This window comes from Hoplias malabaricus, chromosome 7 (genome assembly GCF_029633855.1).
Source record: "Hoplias malabaricus isolate fHopMal1 chromosome 7, fHopMal1.hap1, whole genome shotgun sequence".
In the NCBI taxonomy this organism is placed as follows: Eukaryota; Metazoa; Chordata; class Actinopteri; order Characiformes; family Erythrinidae; genus Hoplias; species Hoplias malabaricus.
Window position 1 is genome coordinate 46,919,326 of NC_089806.1, and position 16,900 is coordinate 46,936,225.

The following is a 16,900-nucleotide window of genomic DNA, read 5'->3' on the forward strand; positions in this document are numbered from 1 at the left end:
ATACATATACACACATACATCACACACACACATATACACACATACATCACACACACATATACACACACACACACACATACATATACACACATACATCACACACACATATACATCACATACACACACACACACATACATATACACACATACATCACACACACATACATATATACACACACACACATACATCACACACACACACACACATACATATACACACATACATATATACACACACACACATACATCACACACACACACATACATATACACACATACATCACACACACATACATATATACACACACACAACCACATACATATATACACACACACACATACATCACACACACACACACACATACATGTACACACATACATATATACACACACACACATACATCACACACACACACATACATATACACACACACACATACATCACACACACATACATCACACACACACACACATACATATACACACATACATCACACACACATACACACACACACACACATACACAACACACACACATACACCTACACACACACACACACACATATACACACATACAACACACACACATACATATATACACACACACACATACATCACACACACACACACACATACACACACACACACCATACATATACACACACACTACATACACACACACACACACACATACATACATACACACATACATCACACACACATACATCACACACACACACACACATACATATACACACATACATCACACACACATACACACACACACACACATACATATACACACAACATCACACACACATATACATCACATACACACACACACACATACATATACACACATACATCACACACACATACATATATACACACACACACATACATCACACACACACACACATACAATACACACATACATATTTACACACACACACATACATCACACACACATACATAATACACACACACACATACATCACACAACACACACATACATATACACACATACATCACACACACATACATATATACACACACACACATACATCACACACACACACACACATACATATACACACATACATATATACACACACACACATACATCACACACACATACATATATACACACACACACATACATCACACACACACACACATACATACATATACACACATACATCACACACACATACATCACACACACACACATACATATACACACATACATCACACACACATACACACACACACACATACAATACACACATACATCACACACACACATATCACACACATACACACACACACAAATACACACACACACACATACACTACACACATACATACACACATAACATCACATACACACACACACACATACATATACACACATACATCACACACACATACATAATACACACACACACATACATCACACACACACACACACATACATATACACACATACATATATACACACACACACATACATCACACACACACACATACATATACCACATACATCACACACACATACATATATACACACACACAACCACATACATATATACACACACACACATACATCACACACACACACACACATACATTACACACATACATATATACACACACACACATACATCACACACACACACATACATATACACACACACACATACATCACACACACACACACATACATACATATACACACATACATCACACACACATACATCACACACACACACACATACATATACACACATACATCACACACACATACACACACACACACACATACATATACACACATACATCACACACACATATACATCACATACACACACACACACATACATATATACACACACACACATACATCACACACACACACACACATACATATACACACATACATATATACACACACACACATACATCACACACACATACATATATACACACACACACATACATCACATACACACATACATCACACACACACACACATACATATACACACATACATCACACACACATACATATATACACACACACACATACATCACACACACACACACATACATATACACACATACATATATACACACACACACATACATCACACACACATACATATATACACACACACACATACATCACACACACACACACATACATATACACACATACATCACACACACATACATATATACACACACACACATACATCACACACACACACACACATACATATACACACATACTATATACACACACACACATACATCACACACACACACATACATATACACACATACATCACACACACATACATATATACACACACACAACCACATACATATATACACACACACATACATCACACACACACACACACATACATGTACACACATACATATATACACACACACACATACATCACACACACACACATACATATACACACACACACATACATCACACACACACACACATACATACATATACACACATACATCACACACACATACATATATACACACACACAACCACATACATATATACACACACACATACATCACACACACACACACACATACATGTACACACATACATATATACACACACACACATACATCACACACACACACATACATATACACACACACACATACATCACACACACACACACATACATACATATACACACATACATCACACACACATACATCACACACACACACACATACATATACACACATACATCACACACACATACACACACACACACACATACATATACACACATACATCACACACACATATACATCACATACACACACACACACATACATATACACACATACATCACACACACATACATATATACACACACACACATACATCACACACACACACACACACATACATACATATATATATATATATATAAATATATATAAAACACACAAACACACCCATATACACACACGCGTGGATGAACCCCTCCCCCTCGAAATATGTGCGTCATCGATAGAGCAGTCACGTGCTTCTCCTCGCTTACAAACTCCGGAGCGCGCGGGCAGTACATCTCCAAGGAGACGAGAGAGAGAGAGAGAGAGAGAGAGAGAGAGAGAGGGGAGGTTTTCCTGCGCTGTATTTGAACACGAGGGAACGGTGGAACGCTGGAACGGTTCTGGACCGGGTTTGTGCTGCGGCTCTGCGGCTCTGGAGGTGAAGGGAACTGGAGCGGAGTGAAAGGGAAAGGATGTACGCTTTAAACCGAATTAAATCCGGTTTATTCCCGGCTGTGAAGCAGCGGCTGCGCGCGGGGAGCCTATGCTGGTGAAAGCGGAGGAGCTCGTGCTGCGCGTGGAGATGGAGAGAGAGCGCGCGGCGCGCGCGGGGGGACACGCGCAAACAGGTGAGCAGCACACACACACACACACACACACACACACACACACACATATAGACTTCATCCTAGATGAGAAACAAAGAGAGCAAAGACAAAGAAAAAGATAAAAGCAAGAGGGGAGAGGGAGAGATGAAAGAAGAAATGAGGCAGAACACACACGAAGATCAAACAAAGAGAAAAGGAAGAAGGGAGGAAAGAAAGACTCAAAAAAGACATAAAAGCAAGAGAAATACAGAGAGAGAAAAACAGACAATGGCAAAAAGAGAGAGAACCGAGGATTAAAACAAGGATAAAAAGAAAAACAAACAAAGGAAATCAAGAGAGAGAGAGAGAGAGAGAGAGAGGGAGAGGGAGAGGGAGAGAGAGACACAAACAGAGAGAGAGAGAGAGAGGGAGAGGGAGAGGGAGAGAGAGACACAAACAGAGAGAGAGAGAGAGAGAGAGACAAAGAGAGAGAGAGAGAGAGATAAAGGGAGAGAGAGAGATGAGCAACATGAATCCTAGTGTTTTCCTTTTGTTTGTTTGTTGAAGCGAGGGTCTCTTTGAGCGGAGTGTGTTCTCAAAGTGAAGCTGACACCAAGATCATCTCAGGCTTAAACAAACCAGAAAATCTGCCCTTGAGCTGACTCTCTCTCTCTCTCTGTCTCTTTCTCTCTCTCTCTCTCTCTCTCTGTCTCTCTCTCTCTCTCTGTCTCTCTCTCTCTCTCTGTCTCTCTCTCTCTCTCTCTCTCTCTGTCTCTCTCTCTCTCTCTCTCTGTCTCTGTCTCTCTCTCTCTGTCTCTCTCTCTCTCTCTGTCTCTGTCTCTCTCTCTCATTATTGGGAGGTGCTGAAATGTCACTCATCCGATGTGAGCTCTGCTGTAAACTTCTCACTCTTTGTTTCTTTCTCCCTCTTCTCTTTCTCTCTGTTTCCTCTCCCTCTATTTTCTCACCCGCTGTTGCTCAATTTTTCTTTTCACTCCCTCTCTTCCTCAGCCCCCCCCTCTCTCTCTCTCTCTCTCTCTCTCTCTCTCTCTCTCCACTTATTTGATGGTCCTTCTATGTAGTCGAAATCAAAGGAGCGGGAAACACGCCCTCTACCCCGTGTGTGTGTGTGTGTGTGTGTGTGTGAGATCCATCAGCTCATGGTCTGTCTGAGGAAGCCCTGACCTCCTTTCAGCTTCTCTTTGAGAACAGCAGCTTCCGTCTCCACACTCAGCCTATAGTCCCCAGGCCCAATGCCAAAGGTCAGCAGGAGGGGTGTAAACCCTGTGGAACTGTGTTCTCCGGAGGAATGGAGCTTCATACACTCGAATGTCCACAAACTTTTGGCCAGTTGTAACTAGTTACTGCTCACGTCTGCTTACACACTCCATCTGCTCTGTGTGTGTGTGTGTGTGTGTGTGTGTGTACATGCATGCAGAGTCCATGATCAGTCATGCATTACGACAGCCTCAGGAAAGCCCTAACACACACACACACACACACACATCTGCTCAACTAGGCGTTCAAAACTTTACGTGGCCAAAAGTATGTAGCCGTCCAACATTTTCTTCTGAAATGAAGCATATGAATCAGGAGTGTGTTTCTCTTCTGCATTGCTGTGAGAATTTGATGGCTTTCAGCCACATAAACATCCGTGAGGTCAGTTGCTGATGTTAATATTGAATTGAGAGCTTCATCTCTCCAGAGAACACTGCTCCACTGCCCCACGCCTGGCTTTATACCAGTCTAGAGGAGTCTGGGGATTGGGTTCGGTGACAATGACCCTAGGCTCATGTGCAGCTGCTCCAGAGAGTCCCTTTCTGTAGAAACCCCCACCCCCCTGAAATGTACCCGGTGTCGTCTCTAACGCCGTCTCTAAGGGGAACAGTGGTCTTTGGAAACCACAACAACGGCGGCGGTAACGCTAAGCGGTGTTTACTCATGGTGTATCGGCGTGTTGTTGTTGTTGACACCGGCGAAATTTTACAAGCTGCTGTCGTGAGTCGAATAAAAACAAATGTGAACATCTGTGAATGTCTCCGCAGTGGATCACAGTTCTGTTTCTTAATGAAGCGTCTGAGCCCCACAGCAGTGTTCTCCCCCTGTGTAAACAGCCCCTGTTCAGAACGCCCGCTTTCAGCACCTGTTCCTTTAAATGATAATGAGCCGCTCGCTGTTCACCCTGACCCCGAGCGCACAGCAGTGAGGAGCGAGGAGCAGAAGCTCTGGTTTTTAGCCGTTTTCACTCTGTTCTCTTTCTTCTCCGTTTTTACTCAGTGCTCTTATTTCTCCGCGCTCGTTGTGTCTGTTTCGCTGAGTTTAACCTCATCTTTGCGCTCTCACATAAACACGGGTCCAGCGCTGTGATTGGACAGACTCAGACGAGGGGGCGGGGCCATTCTAAAGTCTCTGCACTTGACGTCAGAAGCGGAGCAGAATCAGAGCGACTCGTTTTATCCCGTGTTTCTGACTGGGTCTTGTTTCACAGTGTGTGGGTTGGTGGGAGGATTGACCATCACTTATGATCTAAAAGGCTGAGTGTGTTACTGGAGGACTGGACAAATTGTTCCCTTTTAAAAACTCACCTGAGCACTGACCTGTTCCTCTGTAGCGTCCAGGTAATTAGCCCGGGCAGCTGTGCTGAGAAAACAAACATCCTGTTCCCCCTGCACCCAGCAGTCAGTAAACACTGAGCCACCGCTCAGCGCATGCCTGTACTGCCTCGCTAATGCCTTTAACAACCGAGGCTGGGGGGCTTTACACACCTCCTGCCCACGCTGGGCACTGAGGTCTTAAAGGGGAAGTGTTGTAGATACACCACCGTACACGAGTCTTAAAGAGGCCACTCTCCGCCGACTCCTTTACGTCTTTGTTTACATCTCAAGGACCCGCTGAAAAAGACGTAAACAAAGCTGTTTGGAGTGTTTTAAACTGAAACGGTGGATTGTAGACAAACTCAGACTGCTGTACTTTGGCGGTGAATGGAACCAGACGTCTGCCTCTCAAAGGTTCCTCACAGAAAGGGGTTAGAAAGGCACTGCCTGGTTTATGCCACACTTGAGAGGACTTTTATATGCTGTTTTCAGACTTTTATTTTGAAGTTTTCAATGAATCCTGAGAGAAAAAAGACTTATTGACTGTACCCTATGTATTTTTCCTAGTTTCTCCACACAGTGCCCACTCTCTCAGCTCCACTGTCCACACAGGAGCACTCTGTAGTCCATCTGTGGCTCTGCATACTTAGTTATCACAGCAGCACTGCTGTGTCTGATCCACTCTACACCAGCACAACACACACTAACACACCACCACCACGTCAATGCCACTGCAGCGCTGAGAATGATCCACCACCACATCACACCTGCTCTGTGGGGGTCCTGAGCGCTGAGGAACAGGGGGAGAGGGGGGGAACAAAGTATGCAGAGCCACAGAGTAGATGATGAATTATAACTTTCCTGTTGAGAATTCTCTTCTCGTTCTAGCAATTACTGAGAGGAAATAAACAAATAAATAAACAAATAAATAAAATAAACCCGAAGCCAAGTTGGCCGCCCTTGGCTTCAGCCGTCACACACTGACTTCCTGTCCACCGCCGCATTTATCCTCCGCTTTAAACATTGCCGCTTTATTTATAGACTCATAATTCCAGCGGGTAATTTAATCGCCGCATTCAGACCCGTGTTTACAGGGGGGTGGGTAAAATTAGAGAGAGTGGGGGGAGGAAACAAACTGAAGAGAAAAGAGAGAGATGGCACGAGAAGGAGAAAGGACAGGATAGAGGCAGGAGAAAGAGACAGTGATGAGAAAAGGGAGAACGAAGAGCGAGGAAGAGAGAACAGGAAAAGATGGAGAGAGACAGAGAGAACAGTGGCTGTGAGGCAGAGAGAAAGTAGGATGAGGAGGGAGAAAAACACAAAAAGGAGAAGAGAGGGAAAGAATAGACAGAAAGAACAGAGAGAAGGGGAAAGATAAGACACAGAGAGAGAGACAAAGAGAAAAGAGAGTTAGATGTAGAGAGAAAAGAAAGAAAGATAGAGTGATGGGGAGAGAGAGAGAGAATACTCCCGTTGTAGTATAATGTAATGAATTAAAGACAGTGTGTCTATAAACACCCAGGTTTGCTGCTGTATCTCAGGGGTTTCTCGCAGGGTCTCATTAAGTCGTGAGCGTAATGCTGTTGTTGTTTGGCCTGAGAGACGAGAGGAGCAGAAACAGGGCGGTAAACTGGTGATGAACTGGTTTTTAAGGCAGGAAGAGCTGCCACACTCCTTTGGGTAATTACAGAGTGTCTCTGTGAATAATCAGGGGCACAGTGGGTGTATTTCTCACCGGGATGAGCTCTGGAAGCTTCCCTGTAGCTCAGCTCCCTCTCGATCCTGAGGTTAATGCAGCTCTCACGCCCACAGCAGGATTCTCCAAACAGGAGCGAGAGAAAAGGAGAGAGGGAGAGAGAGAGAGAGAGAACACTTCAGAGAGAAGGAGATATTTTTAAGCCAAGCTGCAGCATAAAAAATAAGAAATTAGATCTCCTTTATATCTCTGTAATGTCTCATTAATATCTCTGTAGTGTCTCATTAATATCTCTGTAGTTCTTCCTTAATATATTTGTAGTGTCTCATTAATATCTCTGTAGCATCTCATTAATATCTCGGTAGTTCTTTCTTAATATTTCTGTAGTGTCTCATTAATATCTCTGTAGTTCTTCCTTATTATTTCTGTAATGTCTCCTTAATGTCTCTATAGTTCTCCCTTAGTATCTTTGGGATTCCCCCTAAAAATATTTGTTGTCTCCTTAATATCATTCTCCTTTCTCTTTAATATCATTGCTGTGTCTCCTTAATATCTCTAGTCTCATTAATTTCTCTTTAGTTTCTCCTGGATGACACTGAGCTCAGACAGAGAGATGCTGGAGACTGTAGCTTGTGTCTCCTGATGCTCATATGTTTCTCCTGAGAGGAAAAAGGCCAGAGAACTCCTCCGTGACTCCTGTTGAGTTTGAATTGAAGTCTTAGTAATGTTTCCTGCTGGGCTCAGTGAGATGAGTCTCAGAAGTTTCTCATGTCTCCCATCTATCTCACGGTCCTGGTTTGCTCACCCTGTTTTGTTTTCTGTGTGTGTTTTCTAGACCCGCGTGCTGCCGTAGCGATGATTGCGACAGGAGGCGTGATCACTGGCCTCGCGGCCTTAAAGAGACAAGATTCGTCTCGCTCCCAGCACCACCTTCCCCTCCAGAGCCCCACCCCTGCCCCTGAGAAGAAGCGAGCGAAGCGGAAACCTCGCACGGACGTGGTGGTGGTGCGCGGGAAGATCCGCCTCTACTCCGCCTCTGGCTTCTTTCTGGTGCTGGGAGTCCTGATTCTTATGGTGGGGATCGCTATGGCTGTGCTGGGCTACTGGCCTCATAAGACCCAGGGGGCAGTAGAGAACCAAGCGTCCCGTAACCGTACAGATGTGGGCGGCAGCAGCAGTTGGGGGTTCCTGGAGCAACACTTGCACTCGGAGAGGATGAAAATGCTGGGGCCGTTTACGATGGGAATCGGGATTTTCATCTTCATCTGCGCCAATGCCATCTTGCATGAGAACCGGGATCGAGAAACCAAGGTCATCCACATGAGGGACATGTACTCCACTGTCATCGACATCCACAGCCTGAGGACAAAGGAGCAGAAATGCATGAACGGCACTTACATGGGTCCCTACTCGGATCACGAGATCCGGAACTTCGGCTACGAGAGCCAGTATGCTTCCCGGCTGGCCGCCAACACTCTCATGTCCTTCTCGGGTTTGGGTGGAGATTCGAGACTCACCAGGAGAACCAGTTCAGCCGAGGAAGAGGACGGTTTTGCAGGAGAAGCCAAGGGTGCTTCCGGCTTGTTCTCACCTTGTTACCGGGAACGAACCGGATCTATTTTTGGTTTCCAACCTGAGGGCATCCGTCCCTGGGAGGAGAAGCGTAGCGACCTGAGGAAGTGCCAAACCAGATCCATCGTCTCGTCTTCGATCAGCGCCTTCACGCTGCCAGTCATCAAACTCAACAACTGCGTCATAGATGAACCTGACGGCGACAACATCACTGAGGATTCGGAGCAGCTTCGAGACCGATCCCGACCTCCGTCCATGGAGTCGTTAACCGTCCCGGTTCTGGACGTCTCCAAAGCTTTCAAACCTCCCGGAGCCTTGCTTCTTCGGAGCAATTCCGCTACAGAATCCCCAACTTCAATGTCCTCTCAATCCTCCTTATCTCCCAGCTCTACCAGTGGCCGGTTCCTCTCTCCAGGAGCCGCTAGAAAGGATTTTGGCTCCAATAACTCGCTCCATAAGCTCTCAGCTCACTCCAAATCCCTGGACCTGGAGAGAGGGCACGCCACGCTGACCGTACAGCCAGAGCAACGGAAGCACCCCAGCTGGCCCAGGCTCGACCGCAGCAACAGCAAAGGCTACACCAAACTGGAGAATAAAGAAGACCCCATGGACAGGCTGCTGGTGCCCCCAGTGGCCATAAAGAGGGATTACACCAAAAAAGAGAAGCTGCTCATGATCTCCAGGTCTCACAACAACCTGAGCTTCGAGCACGATGAGTTTATGAGCAGCATTCTCAAACGAGGGACCTCTGAGACTAGGTTTTAACAAATGACGGACCTAAGCCGAGGCCTTACACACATCCACAACACACACACATCCACACTCACCTGCCTCTTCACCGCACACACTTGGGCTGGACGATTTGTGCACGCTCAAGTTCTCTGACCATTGTTGACCCTTCATTGCAAAGACGGAAGCCATCACAGGTGAAATACGCCATGAGTAAACACCGCTTAACGTTACTGCCGCCGTTGTTGTGGTTTCCAAAGACCACTTAGAGACGACACCAGATACATTTCAGTGGGGAGCTGTGGGAAACCAACCAGGCACCAAACAGAGAGTAGAGTCCAGAATAGGGTAGGATCCATGCAGTGGAAAACAGCCATTTGGTACCACATACCCAGAAGAACCCCTGACACTTAGAAACTCAAACCTCCAACAAACCAGAGGAACAGGGAGGCCTTGCCCTTAAACGAGAGAATATATCTTACACCCTGTAGAACCTGAATACTCAGTACCAAGGGATCACCACTGAACCACCAGAGGTGGGCTAAGAAACGAGTTGCTAGACAACAATGTAGTTGATGGTGGTCTCTCAGCTTTGTGCAAATGATTTCTGAAGGGATTTCTTCTAACCATTCCCCCGCTTAAGGGAAAGGCCTCCCTCTTCCTTCAGGTTTGACTTTTCTCTCGCCTGTGTTTCCCACTTTTCAAATTACTGTTTTCAGGAGTTACTCAGAGTCCGGGGGGCTGGGGCTTTAGTCAGGTAAGTAGTACCTCCCCAAACCTAGGCCCCACCCACAACCCTAGACCCCACCCACAACCCTGTGACAGGTTTATGACAATGCCCCAAATGTGATTTATAATGTGATTAATTTCGATGAAATTAGTTTTTTTGGGCCAAGAACACCAATGTATCCACTGTTTCTATTCATTTGCCTTGCCAGTTACTGGAGGTTGTGATGTCACAGCCTATCGATATTTGGTGGCTTCTGATTGGTTGAAAGTTATCTCTAGGCAGTTCACAAGCTGTGTGTTATTGGGGTTAGTTTCCATAAATATAATGTAGCATAAAACTAAATAGTTGGAAGTTGCAGTCTTTTAAATTGCGATTTTTGATATTAAAGTGATTAATCATTCAGCCTTAACACACACACACACACACACACACACACACACACACACACAATGGCTACACATATTCTCCTGCAATACACACACAACTAGCATCGTTGGTCATTTTTGCCCGTGATTTTGTGAACTCAAGCTCAGGTGGTCGTTCTGATCGACTCGGACATTACAGGTTGTTTCTGAAAAAAAAAATGATTTGTGAGATTAGATTTTTAACCCTTTCAGAACCGTCAGTGGATTTAAAGCAGTGTAAATAGACAGCAGTGTACTCGCTGTGTGTTTGTGGAACTTGACTCAGTAAGTTTCTGTTGTGTGTTGCTTATGGTTGAGACCGGACGTACCGTATTATTTGTTCGAAATGTATGTGTGTGTGTGTGTGTGTGTGCACCGTTTTACCAGAGCTGGACGGCTATTTTGCTATGAGGTTTTAAATAATTTATTGTTGATAAAAACCAACCACACACCCATCGCTATTTTTAAAGAGTCATCAATGTATTATTGATCTGTTTCTCAGAATAAAAATAAACTTTTCACAAAAGCTTTGTGTGTGTATCACACGCTGTAAAGCTGCAGCGTGTGTGTAAACGCTCTCTCAACAACACACACCACGGTTCGTCTGGTCTCCGCTGTGTACCTGTTTAAAGGTACAATACATATATTTTTCAGGGGTGCGATCTTTATTTCTTATGGGATTCATTACATTTAGAACAGAAATCTATCTCTCTGTGTCTCTTCTCTCTCTGTCTCTGTGTCTCTCTTCTCTCTCTCTCTCTGTCTCTCCTCTCTTTCTCTGTCTCTTCTCTCTGTCTCTGTCCTGTCTCTCTGTCTCTCTCTCTGTTTCTCTGTCTCTCTCTGCTCTATCTCTTTCTCTCTCACTCTTACTCTCTCTCTGTTGATGACACAACCAAGAAAGTATTCCTCCTCTTGGCGAGGGAAGTAAACCACTTCTCTGTGTTTATTCTCATGAGCCGCTCTGGGAGCAACAACATGATTGTTGCCAAAAGTTCAATCCATCCCCCATCCCTCCATCCCTCTATCCTCGTATTGGAGAGGAGAAGAGATCAGACCAGACCAGACAAGTCTACACCAGACCAGATCAGATCAGACCACACAAGTCTACACCAGACCAGATCAGATCAGACCACACAAGTCTACACCAGACCAGACCAGACCAGATCAGATCAGACCACACAAGTTTACATCAGACCAGACAAGTCTACACCAGATCAGATCAGATCATACCACACAAGTCTACACCATACCAGATCAGATCTGACCAGACAAGTCTACACCAGACCAGACCAGATCAGATCAGACCACACAAGTCTACACCAGATCAAACTAGATCAGATCATACCACACAAGTCTACACCAGACCAGATCAGATCAGACTAGACAAGTGTACACCAGACCAAACTAGATTAGATCATACCACACAAGTCTACACCAGATCAGACAAGACACGTCTACACTAGACCAGATCAGATCAGACAAGTCTACACCAGACCAAACTAGATCAGATCAGACCACACAAGTCTACACCAGATCAGATCAGACTAGACAAGTCTACACCAGACCAAACTAGATTAGATCATACCACACAAGTCTACACCAGATCAGACAAGACAAGCCTACACCAGACCAGATCAGATCAGACAAGTCTACACCAGACCAAACTAGATCAGATCAGACCACACAAGTCTACACCAGATCAGATCAGACTAGACAAGTCTACACCAGATCAAACTAGATCAGATCATGCCACACAATTCTACACCAGATCAGACTAGACAAGTCTACACCAGACCAAACTAGATCAGATCAGACCACACAAGTCTACACCAGACCAGATCAGATCAGACTAGACAAGTCTACACCAGACCAAACTAGATCAGATCATACCACACAAGTCTACACCAGATCAGACAAGACACGTCTACACTAGACCAGAACAGATCAAATCAGACAAGTCTACGCCAGACCAGACTAGATCAGACTAGACAAGTCTACACCAGATCATACCAAAAAAAAAAAAACCAGAACAAACAAGATGAGACCAGACAAGCAAAGACCAGATCAGCCACGTCTAGACCAGACAAGTCAAGTCTAGAACAGACCATACCAAACTAGACCAGACCAGACCAAACAACACAAGACTAGAAGAGAACAGACAATACCAGACCAAGCAAGACAAGATCAGACCAAACCAGAAAAGTCTAGACCAGACCAGACGAGCCCAGAACAGACCCAACGAGTTGAGGCAGTCACAGTCAGTGCGCCTGATATTTCTGTGGCCACAACTGAGCACGGATCAGGAGCCTGGAGCCTGGAGCCTGATTATATCAGGTGAGGAAGCAGAAAAGTTCTGCTTATCAGGACATGATTCATGAGACGGGCTTAGACGAGAAGTGAAGAGACTGGATGAGACCAAACGAGACATGTCCGGCTTGTTTCCATGGAAATTAGAGATTGCACCAGCCACTACTGAGCTGAGAACAGGAGGCAGGAACCTGGAGATAGGTATCAGGTATAAAACAGTGGTCGTCAGTTATCCTTCAGCGAAGTGAGAAAACAAGAGGCGAGATCAGCTCAGAACAGCTCAGGAAATCATCAGTAGGATCTCTTAAATCAGTCACGACTTAAACCAGCTTTCCTCCTCATTCCGGGACAGGAAATGTGTTTCAGATTAAATCCAGGCCACAAAAATGGAACAACAACAAATGCGCACCATGATGAGATCTTCCTGTGTATGTTTACACTGCAGAGAAACTCAGGGCCGAACAGTAATATTCCTCACTGTGAGGCTGCACTGCAGAAATGATGTCCAGCTACGTGTCCTCATCTCAAATCAGGCCACTGTGTGATAATAATAACTGTGAGAATATTTCATGAACATTATACCAATGTATAAACCTGTTTATAGATGTTATAACTAGTTTAAATGATTTTATTAATGATTATATCCAGTGAAAGTCTTCCATTCCCCGTCCACACAGATCCGTCTATCGGCCGCATTCTTACCTCAGTCCAGTAGGGGGCCAGAGTACCTCTTAAAGAGAGACATCAAAACACCATGACGCCTTAAACAACATTTGAAGAAGAATCTGAGCTGAGCTCCATGTCACAGAAGAGTGAGGAGAGGGGGGTAATCTCTGATTGTGGAACTCTTCTGAAGGAGAATGAGGCTCTAAATGTAACTAAAGTCCAGCAGCTCCTCTGATATCACTGCAGACTGGTGCAGAGCTGCTACAGAGCGGCGCTAGTCGCCTGGGAATGAAGCGCTGCTGTTTTATTTGTGTTCTGATGAAGTATCAGGGTCTTGAAGAGTCGCCCCGTGTCATAGGAGGAGATTTAAACACTACGCCCTGTAACTCAGCCCCAAGGGGCGAGAGGACACCCCCGGCCAGGTTTGAACCTGCTTAGCTAACCCCATTCCAACACTATATCCATGTTCACCATCTCCCTGCTTTAGTGAAGGTAACGAATGATGTGAAAGTCAATACTGGTTTGTGCAGTGGTCAAAGAGAATCCTCTTTAGCACTGAGTTGCTCCAGAAGGACTTTCCAAAAATTAAATTGGGAGAGAGGGTGAGTTGATGAATGAAATAATCACCAGCACATGGTACAGAAGGGATCCTCAATCAACACAGGTACGTGCAAGATCTCCATTACATTTCATTTCAGCTACATGCAAGACTTTCCTCAGGATCATTAGACAATACTGATGTAGGATTTGATGGAGCTCAGTCCAGTTCTCCCACTGCTGTGGGGTATATACCCCTCCTGTCCACACTTGGCATTGAACATGGTGAACATATAGTAATTCTCCACCAGGTGAATCAGGTCCTGGTTCTGGAAGCGGGTTCTTGTTTAGTGGCTGTTCTCTCGTGGTTCAGAGCGAGTCGAGTAGGGACTAAACCGTGGCGTGTAAACCTTGCAGAGCGCTGATCGTCCAGAGAGAGTCGTCACTCTACGCCACGCGACGCAGACGACCAGCACCAACTCTCCATCTGTAAAATCTCCAGCTGCAGCAGAGATCACGTTTGTTTTTATCCGACTCACGACGGCAGCTCGTAAAATGACGCCGTGGTCTTTTGAAGAGGTTCAAACGCTCCTCGGATCGGTGGCCGACGAAAGAATCCAGCGAGAGCTGGACGCTGCAACAAGGAAGGAACAAACTCTACTGATCTGTCTGAACTGATGACGGAGCTGTGTTCAGTCCCAAACAACAACAACACGCCGATACACCATGAGTAAACACCGCTTAACGTTACCGCCGCCGTTGTTGTAGTTTCCAAAGACCACTGTTCCCCTTAGAGACGGGTTAGAGACGACACCAGGTACATTTCAGGGGGGAGCTGTGGAAACCAACCAGTGAGAGAGGGGGCAGTGTGTCCTCATCCAGAATAAGAAAAGCTGGATGAGAGAGTGAGGTGTAAGAGTCAGGACAGGAAGGATGTGCTGGTGCCTGAGCTCCTCATTAAGACCCTGTTTTGTCAGAGGTTTCTGAGCCTCACCATGGCAACGGTAAGACCCCTGCCGCTCACCTCCAAAACACCAGAGACATGTCCCTGCAGGGGTCCGACGGTAAAGGACACGGGTCCACTCTCAAGCCGCACGAGTCCCTATGGAAATGTCCTTTGTTTTTCTCTGTCTTTTTTCTTTAATCTCCATCAAACACTGCAATCATTGATCTCTGATTGGGTGAAGTCAGCTTCAATCAAATCAAGTCTTTCATCTGTTTATCCAGCAGAATAAGACACACAGGGCCATTGGTTTTGTGACATCACATGTCATTTCATTTAGCTTCCGTATGTGGACAGTGCTGAGCTGTTTTATTTGAACACCCTTTGGAATGGGCCCTTCACACACACACACACACACACACACACACACACACACACACATCAGTGCTTTTCAATATTTCATAAGAATATTTCAATTATTCACTGCTGCAGCGTTTGTATCTGCATGATTTACTTGTGTGTGTGTGTGTGTGTGTGTTAAAGCCTGATTGAGCTACTTATGGAATCAATGTGTGTTCATGTCTGAGTGAGCTGCTAAGAGAGAGAGAGACAGACGGGGAGGAGAGAGTGAGAGAGAGACAGAGAGAGAGAGAGAGGGAGAGAGAGAGAGAGAGAGAGGGAAGAGAATAAGAGAGAGAGAGAGAGGATAGTTACAGGAGTCATATTAAATATACTCACTTTCTCTGATGGAGCAAAGCAGACTCATGTTATGTACTCTCTCTCCCTCTCCCTCTCCTCTCACCCCCCCCTCTCTCTCTTTCTCCCCCCCCCCCCCTCTCCCTCTCTCCCCCTCTCTCCCCCTCCCTCCCTCTCTCTCTCTCTTTCTCTCTCTCCCTCTCTCTCTCTCTCTCTCTCTGTTGTGATTAAAGCTGAACATCACTGTGTTAATTCAGTAAAGACATCTCAGTCTCAGGAGCTTCTCTTCTCTCTCCGTTCTCACAATTCATTGAGCTCATGAAGGAGTTAATAATGAGCTGATGAGTTTAATCAGTTTTGTGTGTGTGTGTGTGTGTGTGTGTGTTTGAGAAGCCACTCTTAATTACTTCCATCGTCTAAACACACTGAGCCTTCCACGACAATCCAGTGAAGTTAATTGTACGGAGCCCCAGAGGGTTCATAAACACACTCCAATCAGCCGTAACATTAAAGCCACCTCCATGTTACACTCACTGTCCTCTCTCTCAGCTCCACTCACCTCACAGGAGCACTGTGTAGCTCTACACTTACAGACTGTAGTACATCTGTGGCTCTGC

The 16,900-nt window shown here is 45.4% G+C and overlaps 1 protein-coding gene across 1 annotated transcript; it reads left to right on the forward strand.

Moving 5' to 3' along the window:
- The first annotated feature begins 3,169 nt into the window (after positions 1-3,169).
- Positions 3,170-11,650, forward strand: tmem200a (transmembrane protein 200A). Its single transcript, XM_066677210.1, has 2 exons — positions 3,170-3,451; positions 8,535-11,650. Exons 1-2 carry the CDS (start codon positions 3,367-3,369, stop codon positions 10,034-10,036), a joined length of 1,587 nt encoding a protein of 528 aa, XP_066533307.1. The 5' UTR covers positions 3,170-3,366; the 3' UTR covers positions 10,037-11,650.
- The last annotated feature ends 5,250 nt before the right edge of the window (positions 11,651-16,900 follow it).

Bases quoted from the DNA above. Each gene is read 5' to 3' on its own strand.
- tmem200a (XM_066677210.1), top strand. From the start codon at position 3,367: ATGCTGGTGAAAGCGGAGGAGCTCGTGCTGCGCGTGGAGATGGAGAGA. The intron at 3,452-8,534 runs GTGAGCAGCACA...TGTGTTTTCTAG, and splicing joins GGGGGGACACGCGCAAACAG to ACCCGCGTGCTGCCGTAGCG.